This window comes from Arachis ipaensis, chromosome B6 (genome assembly GCF_059453495.1).
Source record: "Arachis ipaensis isolate K30076 ecotype BB chromosome B6, ASM5945349v1, whole genome shotgun sequence".
NCBI lineage: Eukaryota > Viridiplantae > Streptophyta > Magnoliopsida > Fabales > Fabaceae > Arachis > Arachis ipaensis.
Genome location: NC_142441.1, coordinates 4,367,530 through 4,382,077, shown reverse-complemented (window position 1 = coordinate 4,382,077; position 14,548 = coordinate 4,367,530). Strand labels below are relative to the sequence as shown.

Sequence of the window (14,548 nt, the reverse complement as noted above, 5' to 3'; positions counted from 1 at the left end):
TTATTTGATTTCTCCTTTTTTTTTTTACACAATTTCTCCTTCTTTTACACTATATACAAAAATTTCTGTCATCTCCAACCAAAAACTCAGAAGTAGTGCAGGAAAAAAAAGTGATAATGTATATGCACGTTTTTTTCCTAAACTTATACTAACTTGATTGAATTTAAATTATAAAAATAGTTATACATGTAACATCACCGAAATTTAACGTTACCCCATCTATTTAGCAATTAAAATGTCGCGTCATTACAACAAATAAATAAATGAAAACCTCAGCAAAATCAAGGGAATCCAAGTACAACGCGAACATTATAGACAAACCTCCCTGTTGCAGCTGCCAGCTGGGATCAGCAAATCAAATAATAAAAAAAAAACCCTCAACCCAAGACATATATGATCAACATGAGAAAAGTTTAAAGACGTTGGAGAAAAAAAAATCACCACAAGTAGTTAAAAATTAGAGTAGATTTTTCAACAAAATTCTAACAAAGAGCCAATCATCTTAGCAGCATTAAATGAAACAAAGCAACTCACTCCTATTAAAGTTCAGTAATTACTAATAGTCCGTTCTATGATTTTACAATCTGAATCAATCAATCAATTGATATAGACTGAATGACCCCTGTAGTTAGTATAGAATATATAGATAGTAATAGAAATTATATTAAGGAATAGCACACCAATTCTTCTTCCTTTCTGGCAGACGAAAATTCTGGTTTCTAACTGCCTCTGATAAATAGAAGACATGGAAACCTTGCTGAATGTTGAACCGCTCAAATCACTGCTAACTGCTAACACTATATTTGATATATACACTACTAGGCTAATAATAGCTAACGGTGCCACAACTTCTGTACGTTCTCAGAGCTCCATCTTCAATTGATTTGACTGCAGAGATGCTGCATCACAATTTAAATTGAAAATAAAATATTATAAATCGTTACATCAAGAAACCAAAACTTAAAATATCTTTCTCCTTTTGTAATAAGAATAAATAAACAGTTCCAATTAAGTTGTTTCCTTCGGGAGGAAACAAGTACAATTGAAGCTAGGTTGTGTGATCTACCTGAATTAGCAGACGAGTCATAACTCAGAAGTGAGTGTTCTGGAGTCATGAAATTATGGTTGGCTTCTTCCCTCCCCCAAAGTGGTTGGTGGAATGCATCAAATTGCCACTGTTGTTGAAAATGCTGTCTGTTACCATTGGCTAGGTTTTCTGGCCACATAACAGGTGAAGCCATGCTAGTTAAGTTGCTGTCCATTACAGATGACCCCTGTAAGTTGCAAAGGAGATTTTATCAGCAAACACTCATTTCAATTCCAGCAACCACCAGGTCAGCCTAATGATGTATGGAAGCTGAAGGGCAACCATATAATTTATTGGCTATACTGCCCCTGCCACTAACAAGGTTACTTTGTGCAAGGGTTAAGTGTTTCGCTTTTTCTTAGTTGTTCTGGCATACCGACATGGCATCCAGCAGAATGTCACAAAGTCACACCAAGTGACTACCATCTTTCGAGATATGATGAAACCCAGTTAATATAGGACAACTTAGAATACTAACATTTTAATCAATCACATTTCAATTAATAATGAATAAACTGCCAATGGCACCAATAGCATCACCCCGTCAGCACATAAGGTACTCTAGAGCCATATATTACCCCTTAAGTGTATGTAGTTAATGAACTAAGCCAAAGATATCAAGCATCTTTAGACTACTCTCCCAGCTAAAATAAGTAGATAAATTACTTCCTATTTATTGAAAACGGAAATATTTAGGAGTAAGATTAGTTTATAGCACTTACATCAGTAGCCAGCAAGCTATCCAGGCTGAAATCAATTCTTGGATTAACAGCTGCTAATTTCATTGATAAGAACTGTAATCAGAAAGAAAATCAATGAGAAAACTGTTCCATCTCCCAATAGAAAGGTTCTTGATCTTGCATATGTTCTTTCACGGTAACAAAAAAACTTAACTTTAGCCTAAATATAGTTAAAATTTTACATAAAATGTCTGCAATGTGACAATCTGACCTCCACTTGACGCTGTAGAGATTGCACGTGGTTGATAATTTCATCCAGAACCAAGGCCGTTCCTGATATCTGCACAGAAAATATTTGTCGTGTCAGCTATCTGAGGTATTTTGTGAAAATTTAACACAATATGAACACACTGCAAAACCAAAGAGTGCCTGCATAATTCAGGCTTCTCCATCATACAAAGACAGTATCATTTATGGAACAAGCTTATGTGCTAATGTGATGGAACATCATAAATAAATTGGCTACAGGAAGATAAATACATGTTAGGGGAAATCTGCAAGCAGATTTTCTTCCCCGTTTCAGAAAGACAAACATATATAGACTATATTCAACTAGCATTTCAATAACATCAGAATATGGATGGCAAATTTCAAGGGATTGATGCAAAAGCCCATCAATCTTTTATCTTTTGCAACATTATTATTGAAAAATCTATTTAAAATCAATAACAAGAACAACAACAAAGCCTTATCCCACTAGGTGGAGTCGGCTACATGAATCAAACAAAGTCATTGTAATCTATCATGTATCATGTCTACAATCCTTTGACCCCAAAGTGAATGACTGACCTGAGTGTCGAACTCATATAACTGAATTTGCAGTGAAAATGTTCAACTGAATGAGCTAATCACTGCCTATAAAATTCTATTTAAAATAATCCTCCAAATTTCGAAATTGGTATATGCTAAAGTGAAAGTGCGGCTTTGAATAAAATCTAAGGAGAATTTAAGATTAAAATTAGTGCCATCCTGTTCACTAAACAAACAAAAGAAATAAGACTGTTAAATGATGAGGTGTTACAAACTTTGGAAGATTATAAACCGTTATTCATGGGTTCAATTATGACTTAATGACCAATATATGAGGTTCGAACCATAAACCATACTTCATTCCGATTGAAGACACCAATACAGCATGAATATACTCCAAAATACTCCCACTTTGTTGATTTTATTACACTGTTATAATTGCATAAAATATTTTTCTTTCTTATTTTTTGTTAGTACTTACTTCATTATATGTTTTAATATCACTTAGCTGCAATTTCGTTAGCAATGTAAAATAAATTATATTTGATGATAACAAGTTAACAACTGTGTTTGTATATCAATGCACATCTTATCCCTCACCTAACCGATACATTACATTACCCTTTTATCTTATATAGGTGCGACTTGATAACACGTTGAAATTGTCCCAAGCTAGTTAGGTTTGTAGTTTGGTATATGCAGTCCAAAATTATGCATTCTCTGGTATTTGCTTACCCCATTTTCGTCATCCCATAAATGATGGATACCGAACTCGCAGACATGACGGTACCATCACCGTCATAATATTAGATTAAATAGTTCACTTGCCAAGGGGACCCATGGCCGTCGAATAGTTCAAGTAGCATGTAGAACCCTACCCACCTCATCTTCCCCACTCCCACTCAGCCACTCCTACTCCGCCCCAATCGCCCGCCATTCTGTCTCTTTAATAAAAGCCCACAAGGCCGAAGAAAGGGAAAAGAGGGGATTGCGTTAATTGTCATGTACGATCCATGACGTATAGGCTTTTTTGTCCTATTAAAAACACCGAATATTATCTCCAAAAAAAAAAAAATACAAGAATTAAGCATATCTTTATGAATTTTAATATTCTTCATGCTAATTGTTTTTACTTTTACATATTTTAAGATTTTAGTTTTCTAATATATTCTAAATAATTTATAAATTAAAATTCCTTGGAGTATTCTTTTTTCACAAAAATTTAGCACTATATTGAACTCTGCACTTACCCGAAACCATTTAATAAAATTGAAAATAGATGGTCAAGATTTGGAATCTCGAGAAAGGCCAAGAGTTGAAAATCCGAAATGACAAAACTAACCTCTGAAAAGATTTGTAAACAGAAAGGAACCTCCCAAAAACCAAAAACCAAAGAAAGAATGAAATTACACAAATGCCATGTTTGACACTCGGTGCCAGTGGACACTTTTCTTGAAGTAAAAGCAATAACTTTATTTTCTTGGTTGAAAAGGTGACAATGACAAAAACCGTTATTTAAAGTTTTAAACCCCGTAACCTAGAGAACATAATAACACTTTCTGGGAGACAAATTAGATAGAAAATGATGGCATAATCCTGAAAAAACGAATAAAGCACAATTAATTAATCCTCGTAAGTGAGGATTTGTTATATATTTCAGATTACGACCACAAGAAACGGAAAACCGACCTTGTTGCAACCGGGGACCAGCTCTTGCAAAAGCTTCATCCGAGCGTTTATCTTCTCTCTCCTTGCCTACAACACAAAAACAAAAAGCAAAATCAATTCGGAAAACTTTGTACTATAAACATGAAAGTGATCGTAATTAATTAAATTATTAAATTAATTAAGTGGTGGTTAATTCTAAATTAAGAGCTTACCCTTTCTGCTAAGCTATGGCTATCTGTGGCTTGACCTCGACGAACTCGAACGTGAACATATGGAAGTTTTTCACCGTCGCCGGAACACTCATCGGCGACGCTCTTGCTCTTCTTCGACGAGCCCTTACCCTGTGAGTTCACATAAACAGCGGTTACTTCATGCTTTAAGCACCAAATTTTGCAAGAATGCAGAAACAGAATCCTAATCTTCGAAGTGGCTGTAAAATTGGGGGGAACTTAGCGTTACCTTCTTCTCTCGCTCCTTCCTCTTCGCGGTCTTCTGATTCTTGGTATCAACAGCGGGATCCGAAACGCAACCCTGCGTGGAGCTGGGGTTCGAGTCGGTTTCCTGCGGCTCATTCTTCACCACGCCGGATACAGCTACTGGAGCCAGGCGCGCCGCATCCTCCGGCGGCGAGTTCTCGCCAGCGAAGACGGAGAACTTGGCGGCGCGTTCTATCAGCGCGGCGTTGGAAGGGAAGGTCAAATTGCCGCCGTAGGAGCAAAGAAGGTAGGGTTTTTGGTTGGTGCTAACATGGCACGGCGGTTCCCGAGCAGCGGCCGGGCAATCAGGAGAATGGAGGAGCTCAACGGCCTGCGTCGGCGGTAGCTCGAGCAGCGCGGTGAATGAGCTGGCGTTTTCCGGCGCGGGCGCGGGCGCCATGATTCCCCGGATTTCTTCGTTGAATTGAATTGACTCTAATACGACGTCGTCGTGAGTGGATCCACGCAGCACTCCTGTGGCTTGCTCCATTGAGCTAAGAAAACCGAATCAAAACACTGTAAAAAGCGTCGAATTCTAGGTCAAATGGACGTTCAGAGTTGACTAATTTGACGAGTTTTGAGGCGTGATGGCTTTGAAGCTAAGCATTCAGTTAAGGAAATGGTGGAATTGAAAAAAATGGGAATGAGTATTGGGGAATGTGTTCATGGAAAAGTTTTTGTTGAGTTTGTTATGTGATTATTGTAAGAGGTGCTTCAATGGCGGTCAATCTCTCTCTCTATCTCCCTTCTTTTATCTTTCTTTCTTTTCTCTCTCTTTGTTTGTTTCTCTGTGTTTCTGTGATTCTTCTGTCTCTGAGATTGCTTCTCAGCCATTTGAAGTACAGCGAAAGCAACGTTGCTACGGTACGGCTACGCTACTCTCTACAATCCCCTCTAAATACAGTATTTATACTGTTGAATCATACGGGTACGGTTTAGGGCATACCGTTGAGGTAAGAAAAATGGAAATTTTGTGGACCACCAGCTAAGAGTGGGTCCCACCATGATCTTAGAATATCGTTTTTTTTTTTCACTTATATCCTGTCTTTAATTTCTTATTATTTCTATTAGAACATAGTTTTTCGGTTAATACTTATTATCTCAATCAAATTCTACCGGAAATTATATCATGTTAAAAAATGTAAACTTAATATGAAATTACGATCGAATTTGAATAAATAGAATTTCAAATACAAATATTTTAGTAGCATTAAAAACTTTTGTAACTTTTTCTGATATAAGTATAACGATCCTCCCCACATATATTTCTTTTTGTGAGTTAGTTTATTTATTAAACCTTCTATGTTGCATATAAATGTAACAAATAATATAGGTATTTATAATGTAACATTAATTCGACTGTTAAGTATGTTTATTTGTGGCTTTTATTTTTTGGTCCTCGTTTAATAATTACGGAGTTTTGATGAGAAATGGGCCTAAGCCCGTTGCTCATTGCACTATTTATTACTATATATGTATTGGCTGGTTGATTTTATTATTCACTCACTTTTTTCTTTTCTTATTATCTATTTATCTTCATTCACTGTTTTATTTAAACTTGCAAATCGTAATTTTGTCTTGCTTGGCTAATGATAATGATATGATATTAATATTGATCAGAAACGTGATTGAAATTATATAGCAGTTTTACTATATTTAGGCTACTATTAGAGGTTTGTCCGAAAAATTCATCCATTTTTATATATTCTAGAAGTTTATGAACTTGCCTAATCTTCTTTCAATTTTTTATTACTTGCAAAAGAGAACGATACAGTTAATGCCAATACTTGCCTAATCAAAAGTTTAAGTGTGTTTTAAATTCAGTACTTAATCGTAATTTTCAGTTAATGCGTCCATAGAATATACATGTGCACGTTGCGTATTACGTATGTGTGGAATTTTCTCTTTTAATCGTGTATTTCATTGGCTTAACACAAGTACTCCCATATACAAGAATATATATATTACATTCAAATAACTTCAATATATAAATTTGAACTCATAATTAGTTAAATTTTTATATATTTTATTTTAGTGTTGAATTATATGTTCGATTCTCATCTTATCTTTCTATTATTTTTATTGGAAAAAAAAAATATTAGTATTCAGTGAAATGATCTTCACATGAATGATGTACCAATAGATGTGTTATGATCCAGAGTAATTTTTTTTGGAGTAAGTTGACTTATAAAAAATATAATCTAAATTATATTTACACAGAATTCTATATATATATAATAAAAACAACTAACTATTGTCTTATTAGGTGTGGTCGGCTACATGAATTAAACGATATTATTGAACTCTATCATGTATATTGTATCATGTTTATAGAGATATCATTTAGAGAGATCATTTACATATAGATCTCGTTTGACCATCTCATAGATGGTCTTTTTCTGTCTTTCACCCCTTATCAATCTTCCATCTCATTCACCCACCTGACTGGGTGCTCTGTCGATCTTCTTCTCACATGTCCAAACTACCTAAGACGCGATTCTATCATCTTTTTCATAATAGGTGCTACTCTAACTCTCTCTCTTATATTTTTGTTCCTTATTCTATCCAATCGCGTATGACCATTCATCCATCTCAACATCTTCATCTTTACCACACTTAACTTATAATCGTGCTCCCTTTTAGCCGCCCAACACTATGTATCATAAAACATAGCCGGTCTGATAGCAGTGCGATAGAATTTACTTTTAAACTTTAAAGGCAAATTTTTGTCACATATAAAACCAGACGCACTCCGTTATTTTGACCAACCTGCTTGGATTCTTATTTACATCTTATTTAACCTCTCCATCATCCTGTATGATGCACCCAAGATACTTAAAACTTTTAACTTTTTGTAAGATGTTTTCTCCGATCTTCATCTTTGTATTAGGGTTTTTCCTTCGGCGGCCGAACTTACATTCCATATATTCTGTCTTGCTACGGCTTATGTGTAGATCATACACTTCTAGATATTTTATCCATAAATCCAACTTCTTATTTAGGTCTTCTCTTGACTTTCCCATAAAGACGATATCATCGACAAAAAATATGCACCATGGCACAGACTCTTGGATATGCTCTGTGAGTACTTTTAAGACTAACGGTAAAAGGTATAGATTTAAGGATGATCCCTGGTGTAATCCTATACCAATAGAAAATTTCTCTGTCACACCATCTTGAGTCTTCACACTAGTTATAACCCCATCATACATGTCTTTAATTGCACGAATATATGCGATCCTTACTTTCTTCATTTTCAAAACCTTCCATAAGGCCTCCATTTACACCCTATTGTATGCTTTTCTAAATCAATAAACACCATATGTAGATCCCTTTTATTACTACGATACCTCTCCATCATCCTCCTTAACAGGTATGTAGCTTTAGTGATGGATCTATCTGGTATAAAACCAAATTAGTTCTCTGTTACTTGTGTCTCTTGTCTCAGCCTCCGTTCTATCACCCTTTTCCATAACCTCATGGTATGACTCATGAATTTGATTCCTCTATAGTTTTCACAACTCTGTACATCTCTCTTATTCTTGTAGATATGTATCAAGGTGCTCTTTCTCCACTCATCTGACATCTTTTTTTTACCTTAAAACCTTATTAAAAAGTTTGGTTAACCAACTCATGCCTTTCTCTCCAAAATCCTTCCAAAATTCAATTGAAATATTATCGGGTCCTACTACTCTACCATTTTTCATCTGCTTTAGAGCCTTTTTACCTCGAATCTTTCGATAGTAGTCGAAGTTTTGATCTTCATCCCTTGTGCATAACCGACCAATGTTCAGAAGAGTCTTCTGTCATTCATTAAATAACTCGTAGAAATAACTCTTCCACATTTCATTAATCTTCTCATCTTGAGGCAAAAGCTTTCCATCTTTATCCTTTATGCACATAACCTGATCCAAGTCTCTCGTTCTTCTTTCACGGCTCTTTGCGATTCTATATATACCTTTTTCTCCTTCTTCGTGCCTAAAGACTGGTAGAGACTCTCATATGCTTTTGTTCTTACTTCACTTACAGCCACTTTTGTGTCATTCTTAGCCGCCTTATATTTTTTCCAATTATTTCTATTGCGGCACAAAGACCACTCTTTAAAACACTCTCTTTTTGCCTTTATCTTTTTTTTGTACTGTCGCATTCCACGACCAAAACTCATTTTCTCTTGGTCATATCCCTCTAAATTCACCAAAATTTTCTTTTACTATTCTTCTAATGAATTCTGCCATTTTCCTTCACATCTCCTTTGCGCTTCCATCACCTTCCCACTTTGCCTATTCTCTTACCCGTCTTAGGAAGCTTCTTTGTTCCTCACATTTCATCCGCCACCACCTTGTCCTTGAGTTTTTTGTATAATGTCTTTTTCTCAACGCAAAAATCCATGATGACCATCCTATGTTGTGTTGTTAAACTCTCTCCCGAAATAATTTTACAATTAATACAAAATTTTTGGTCGACTCTTCTCAATAAGAAGTCGATTTGAGAGCTTGTCATGCCACTCTTATAGTTTATAAGATGTTCGACTCCCTTTTTAAAACATGTATTTGTGATGAGAATGTCAAAAGTTGAGGAAAAGTCCAAAATAGTTTTACCCTTGGTATTGACCATCCCGAAACCATGGCATATATGAATACTTCCATATCTAGTAACTTCTCTTTCAACATGGCCATTTAAATCTCCTCCTCAGAAAATCTTATCTCCCGAAGATATGTCTTGGACCAAACTCTCTAGATCCTCCCAAAATCTTATCTTGTTTTGGACAGAAACATTTTGTCTAGAAACATTAAATTAATGTATTTTGTATCCATTCTAAAAATAAGGACACGGAAATACTAACAAGAAATATAACTGATTTTTTATTTTTATTATTATTCTTGTTAAATTTTTATAATTATATTTTTTATTATTATATTTTTCTTCCCAATTTTTTGAATAAAAAAATAAACATAAAATAAACTTTCATAATTTGTTCTAGTTTATCATCAAACAAAATATAAGAACATTAATCTTTGTATCTCTGCCTTTTATATCTTATTCTCATGTCCTATTACCAAACACAGCCTTAATTACATTTTTGCGCAGGTATTGACAGCGAAAACTAGAGCAAAATATTTGGTCAATTTTGCTATTGTTGTCAACAAAAATAGGATTGCTTTTCCACAATCCCTAACAGCGAAATGAGAAGCAATTTTTGAGTTAAACCGTAAAATGGTCATTGAGATTGGCGTTGAGAACTAAAATCGTTCCTAAGATTTCAATTGCACTAATTACGTCTCTGAAATTGACAAAAATGCACCACGTTAGCCCCTGACCCATTTTTCATTAACGACGTGATGACATGACTTGATGACATAGGTTGTTGGTGACACGTGTCACTCCATGATTTAGCCACGTATAATGATATGATGATGTGTTGATCAGTGACACGTGGCATACTGACGTAGATGATTGTGCCACGTGTCATCTATTATGTCATTATCGTAGATGCACCAAATTAGTCTATCGCTTTATATTAATTGACTCATTTTAGTCCATAAAATTGAATGTCGTATACCAAACTAGTCCCTTCACTAGTTTTTTCTCCTTTTTTCTATAAATTCAAAATTCTCAATATCTTTAAATCCATTAATTTCAGTTCTATTTTTTTACATATTATTTAAATATAAGTGAAGGATATTTATTTCAGTAAATATTTTTTAAATTATTTATTTTGATAATTATTATATTTAATTTATTTATTAAAATAAAAAATTCCAAATTTTAATGTCTATCATCTACAGTTAAAAATTAATACTAATATACATATTAGCCGTATATATTTCTATTAATTTAAAAAAATAGCAAAAAGTTAATTTTTATAACTAGAAATTAAAAAAAAAAAATACACAATACTAACACGCTTGTTTAGATGGCCTTCAACATGTTTATCTTTATTCAGTTTATTAAGGGCAATTTACACAAATAAAATAAATGAACGAAATTTTTACACAAATACAACATTAGCAATTTCCAGACGCAAATGCAACAAACGCAATTGTATGTAATATGCTACATCCTGTAGTAGAACCCAATTGCATGTAATCTGCTACGGCTATCGCAGATTACGTTGAGGATAACAATACTCATAAGAGCAATGCTAGGGGCCAACAACATTTGTGATTGGTAGCCATCAACTAGCCATCAATGATGATTTGATGGTGTGAGATTGGTGTGAGATTTCATCCAATGGCTCACCTTTCTCTGCTGGTTACATGCTGGCCAAAATGCAATAAAATTGCTGGCCCCCTAGACTTTTCCTACTCATAAACCGCTACACCCTGTAGCGGTTTATGACCAAATTGTGTGTGTGCATAATTCGCTACACCCTGTAGCGGATTATGAGTAGAGTGGTTGATTGTATATACCGCGTGAGGCTGTAGCGGAAATTAGTTGAAGTAAATTTGGAAAGAAAGTTAGAGAGAGAAAGTAGAGAGAAGAGAGAGAAAATTCTTGAGCATTTGAAGAATGGAGGATGAACGACGGTTGTACCGGTTCGACGGCGTTGCCCACGTAGCCGGAACCATCGATGAAGAGGTAAGTGTCACTGTTTTCTTTCAATATTTTAATAACTGTATATTTTATTCAATATTAAAGAAGTAGTTTATTAATTAGAAAAATAGAAACTTAGTTTAGCTTTTGGTTTGAAAATAAAAATTTGAAATTTAAACTTTGACATTTAACATTTAATAGTAAAGGTAGGGAAGTAGGATTGTAAGTTGTGGATGGTAAATTAGTAATTTTAAAACCCAAGTAGCTTAAGAATAGAAACATAAGCTATAATTTCGTGATGTCATTGTTAGAAATTAAGCCGGTGTTCTTTATTTCTGAATATGCAGCCAACCTGATGTATTTATAGCGTCCGTAGGCAACAGAATATGCCGTTACATGATAGGATCATACCTTACTTGGAGAGGGCTGGGTTGTACCACCTGGCTAGGCTGAACGCGCATTGGATCTGGTTGGATGAACCGCAGCGCATTTATCGAGAGGTGGCGGCCTGAGACCCACACTTTTCATATGCCGTTCGGAGAGTGTACTATCACGCTCCAGGATGTGGCATACCAGCTCGAGCTGCCCGTGGATGGCTAGGCTCTTTTCAGGTGCATGACAGACTTTCACCTGCATCGAGGGGGCCAGACCGGCATGGGAGTGGTTCGATGACTTATTTGGTGAGCTTCCGCCACCGGATGAGAGGAAGTTATACACAGTCCATTTCACATGGTTCCATGAGCGGTTCAGGGTGTTACCAGCTGATGCTTCGAAGGAGACTGTGCGCATATATGCACGTTCGTATATTATGATGCTTCTGTCGACACAGCTGTTCATGGACAATAGTGTCAATCGGGTCCACCTTCGCTGATTGCCTTTTGTGGTGAGACTTGATGACATGGGCAGCTATAGTTGGGGCGCCGCTGCGTTGGCGTGGCTGTACCGATGCATGTGCAGGGTGGCAAACAGAAACGTCACCAACTTGGCTGGACCCCTATAGTTGCAGCAGTCATGGATCTTTTGGCAGTTTCCCACACTGAGGCCGCAGGGTTTTGACGCTTTCTCTTTTCCATTGGCATCCAGGTATAATTTACATCACGTATTCTTTTAAGTTCATAACGTTCTATATATAAAATTACATACTTACGTGCTATTTCTGCAACTCAGATAGGCCACATATTTGCCCACTTCTGATGGAAAAGAGCAACAGATTGCCAGACGTGAGATTATGCACACACACAGGGTGTAACGGATTATGCACACACACAATTTGATCATAAACCGCTACAGAGTGTAGCGATTTATAAGTATTGTTATCCTCAACATAATCCGCGATAGCCTGTAGCGGATTACGTATAATTGGGTTTCGCTACAGAATATAACAGATTACATACAATTACGTTTATTACATTTACGTCTAGAATTTGTCAATATTGTATTTGCGTAAAATTTTCTTCAATCATTTTATTTCTATAAATTACCCGTTTATTAATATTCTTACTGTGTAGCATTTTCTTCCATTTCTCTTTTCTTCTCTTCCCCAATGTCCCACAATGAACACTCAAAATTTCACAAATGAAATGATTTGGAAAACGCCGGCAAAAAATGTGTTATGTATAGGCGCGATTCCTCGATTTTTGCTGATAAAAAACGCAAACAATGAAATTTCTCTACTTGATTTTCGCTGGCAATAACGAAACAAATGATTTTTTTTTTTAATTTTCATTGTCAGAAAGCGAAAATAAAAAAGATTATTCTGCCCTATTTTTACTATAAAGACCTTTATTTACTGGTTTTGCTTTTTCAACCGGTGAAAATGTAACTAAATATTTAAAACAGTAAAATTATATATTTCGATTTATTTAAATAATTAATTAATTTATTTCATTTAAATAAAAAAAACCGAAAAATAGGATGGTTAATGAAAAAAGAAAAAGTATATAGAATCAAGAGGTTACCAGTCAAAAACTAAACAAAATCATATTAATTTATATTAATAATTAATTTTAAATTTTTTAAATTTAATATTTAAAAAATTTAAAATTGATTAAGTAAACCTAATTAAAACCTATAAAAATCTTTCTCTTCTCTCTTATATTAACCTACTCACCTCCAACAATCACACACACAGACCTCTCTCTCTCACCGTCAGGCCCTCTCCGCCTCCCCACCACGACCCACTCCTCTTCTATCACCGACATCTGGCTCGTCGGATTCGACACCATCGACAAAAATCGCTTCCCTTTTGTGAACCAGATGTGTTACCGGAGCCACAAAAACTTATCTTTACTGAAACATGGTTGTCCATTCCATGGCTATGTCCTCAAATTGAAAATCTCTGTTTCATGGAGCACTTTGATCAGTGCCTACGGTGTTCATGGATGTGGTGACCAAGCATTGTAACTTTTTCATGAAATGCAAGAGAGAGGAGTGAAGTCAGACGCAATTACCTTACTCGCCGTATTATCTGCTTGTAATCATGCCAGTTTTTTAACTGAGGCGCAATTGGTATTCAAACAAGCGAGTGCAGATTGTAAAATTCAATTAACCTTAGAGCACTATGCATGCCTAATTGATCTTCTTGAAAAGAAATATAAAAAAAATATTCATTTAATATGAAAAAAAAAAACATTCAAATACTTAATAAAAGAAATATCCAGTTATATTTTAGTAAAAATAATTAAATATTTATAAAATTAAAAAAAAATGAAATTCTTAAAGAAATAGAGACATTCACATTTGCAATACAAAAAAATTCGAAAAATATATAAAAGAACATCCATTTAATAAGAAAAAGAAATATTCTAATGCCAATGAGTAATAGCTCAAATGACATAATCTCCTCCTACTCAATTAAGAGGTTACGGATTCGAGTCTCCTATTTTTGGTAAAAAAAAAAAAACATTCTAATACTTGGTAGAAAAAATATCCATATATATGTTAACTCGTAGAAATTTTAAATTCACCCAAAAATGTTTAGCTGATTTTTAGTTAATACTCTCTTAATTTCTTAGCATTGTTGATGAAAAAAATGAATAGCATAGAATGTGAGTTGGCGAAAGCCCCATATAGGCCCATAGAGTGGGGACCGAATTGAAGCCAACGCCCGACACAGTTTTTAATCGTTGAAGATGACCCGTCCTTGTCTTGCATTTATATCATATCATATAATATTACAATATATAACACATTATTATGTTACTATCTTATTCCTATTTTATCATCATCATTATTTGATCCCTTGTTATGATTTAAGCATCTTCTCTTAATCTAACCCTTTACATTTAGAAATG

General features: G+C 34.9%; 1 protein-coding gene across 1 annotated transcript; it reads right to left on the bottom strand.

Moving 5' to 3' along the window:
- Positions 1 to 447: 447 nt before the first annotated feature.
- LOC107645446 (transcription factor bHLH48) lies at positions 448 to 5,653 on the bottom strand. Its single transcript, XM_088490283.1, has 7 exons — positions 4,705 to 5,653; positions 4,458 to 4,586; positions 4,267 to 4,332; positions 2,039 to 2,107; positions 1,810 to 1,881; positions 1,067 to 1,274; positions 448 to 899 (listed from the first exon to the last, which is right to left on the bottom strand). The coding sequence occupies exons 1-7, from the start codon at positions 5,209 to 5,211 to the stop codon at positions 862 to 864; spliced, it is 1,089 nt and encodes a 362-aa protein (XP_088346409.1). The 5' UTR covers positions 5,212 to 5,653; the 3' UTR covers positions 448 to 861.
- Positions 5,654 to 14,548: the final 8,895 nt, after the last annotated feature.